The sequence below is a fragment of the Gossypium hirsutum genome, chromosome A08, assembly GCF_007990345.1.
Source record: "Gossypium hirsutum isolate 1008001.06 chromosome A08, Gossypium_hirsutum_v2.1, whole genome shotgun sequence".
Taxonomy (NCBI): Eukaryota; Viridiplantae; Streptophyta; class Magnoliopsida; order Malvales; family Malvaceae; genus Gossypium; species Gossypium hirsutum.
Genome location: NC_053431.1, coordinates 29,431,883 through 29,434,019, shown reverse-complemented (window position 1 = coordinate 29,434,019; position 2,137 = coordinate 29,431,883). Strand labels below are relative to the sequence as shown.

Here is a 2,137-nt window from a genome sequence, read left to right as displayed (position 1 = left end):
GTCAATCTTTACTATTGTCCCAATCATCCCTTCAATGGCTCTAAGTAACACCTTACTATAGTATCTATACGACAACTCTGAAGTCGTAACCAGACCATCACCTTCAACAAGTACTTCTCTTTGGTAGAGAAATTCCGACTCTACGGGTAGAACATTAGATAGTGCCCAAACACTACCAATGGCCCCTTAGTCAGTGCTTTGTTATAGTCCTCCACCTATGCAAATTTAATCAAGAAATGCTCATTGTCCAAATCCACAATCTGAAAAATCACCAGTTGGCTTGGCTTCCAAAGCAAGTATATTTTATTCGTCAATGCTCTATACCCAATCGAGCGCCCTAGAGGCCGCACAATGACACACAATTCCCTGTTCTTCTAAATGAAAACCTGCACCCAATCCGAGAAGGAACTCTTTGGATAAGGCCCCTCCTTCGACACTGAGACATCTCCTTCAAGGAGTTTAAAGTCATCTTCATTTAGCAGCATTACATCCTTCCCATTCCCCTATTCAGAATTGGTCATTAACTTCTCCTTAACACTCTCCTCCCCTCCAGTTATCTGGACCCCCGGATCAGATTCAGAAGGAGCTCTATTTCTAACCTTCTTCGTGGCCCTCGCACGTTCCGCTGGGATTGGAGAAACAGGCTGTTCCAGGCAAGGCTGAGAAGACAGACAACCTTCCATTTCAACCACTATACATTCATTTATGAATTTTATCTTTGAAAGATATTTCTTTTAATATCAATAAATAAAATAATGTAATTAATATCAATATATTTTATTGTTCTTTATGTTGATTATACTACAAATTATCATATTTTAAAAATAAAATATTTATATTATATTATTTTTATTTTCTCAATAAACTTTATAATAAATAAATAAAATATATTTTAATTACTAATACAATCAAATTCATACATCTCACAAAATAAAAACTCCAAGAAAGCCGAAAAAGAAAAACAATTAGGCTTGAGGCATCCACAATGATGCCGCTACTGCGACACTTCTATGATCTCTGCAACTTAACGCTTTTAACAAACTCCAAGAACCCTTGCCTGAGCTCCGGTTACCAGAATGTTTTTTACTGCCACCTTCCGCTGATGGAAACATAATCGATGGATTCCGACGGCACTGTCGGATTTTGATATCTTTAAGCTCCATTTCCGGTGGAAACTTAACCATTCCAAACATGAAAACAAACCACTTCCGCTTAATAAGTTTTTTCGTAGGAACTTCGGATTTTCCGGAACTTCTTGTTGAAGGATTTCTAACCATGTCATAACGGCGAAGCTTTTTATAGTCCAAGGAACGACTGTTCCTAAGAAGCTTAGTGTACTCTTTGGTGCTGCCGGTTCGAGTTATGGAGTCGCTACGTAACTCGGAGAGTGACTCGGATCGTTTGCGTAAAACATGGTTTTCTCTATCTTCTTCGAAAGAGCAATCTTTCCGTGTTTGAAAGGGAATGGATTGCTCATTCAAAGGAATGAGTTTGCCGCAAAAGATTATGTCGTCAGCTGGGCACATATCGGAGCTAAGATCGCTGAGAAACTCGAAGAGTTCAGGGCCAGCATCAGATGATGATCTTCTAGATAAGCCCTGCAGGGCAGACACTTTGCCCAAGTGATAATTTTCTGAGCTGGTTTTGGTAACATCTAAAGGAAAGTTGCAAAGAGAAAGTGCTTCTTCGTCTTGCTCTTCGGCTTGGTTTTGATGACGATAAATATGAGCAATGTTTTCTCCCATTGTTCTGTGTGTTGGAGAAATAGGAAATGAGAGAAAGTTGGAAAATGTAAGGGGAAGAGAAGTTTCCATGCAAGGAAAAATGTGATGCTCTAAGGAGGAGAATAAATATATATACACACACACGTCAAAAAGAAATCTAAAAAGGGAGAAAAGTAAGTGGAATGTTGTTATTTTTAGGTTTAAATATATATAAGATATTTTTCTATTATTTTAAATTTTAGTAAATTTTATAATTTTTTTATTTTAAAATCTTGGTTACATTGATAACTCCTAAAATTTGTACAACTATCAAACTTTTATAAAAGAAATACAAATAAAGAAGTTTAAAAGTTTCTATATTTTCAGTGAAAATATAAAAATATAAAAATAAAACAATTACAAAAAGTATAAAA

General features: G+C 36.2%; 1 protein-coding gene across 1 annotated transcript; it reads right to left on the bottom strand.

Annotated features, from left to right (window-relative positions):
• Positions 1-965: 965 nt before the first annotated feature.
• On the bottom strand, positions 966-1,745 carry LOC107952608 (uncharacterized). Its single transcript, XM_016887813.2, has one exon. It carries the CDS (start codon positions 1,743-1,745, stop codon positions 966-968), a length of 780 nt encoding a protein of 259 aa, XP_016743302.1.
• Positions 1,746-2,137: the final 392 nt, after the last annotated feature.

Coding starts and splice junctions, on each gene's coding strand:
- LOC107952608 (XM_016887813.2), bottom strand. CDS start 1,745: ATGGGAGAAAACATTGCTCATATTTATCGTCATCAAAACCAAGCCGAA.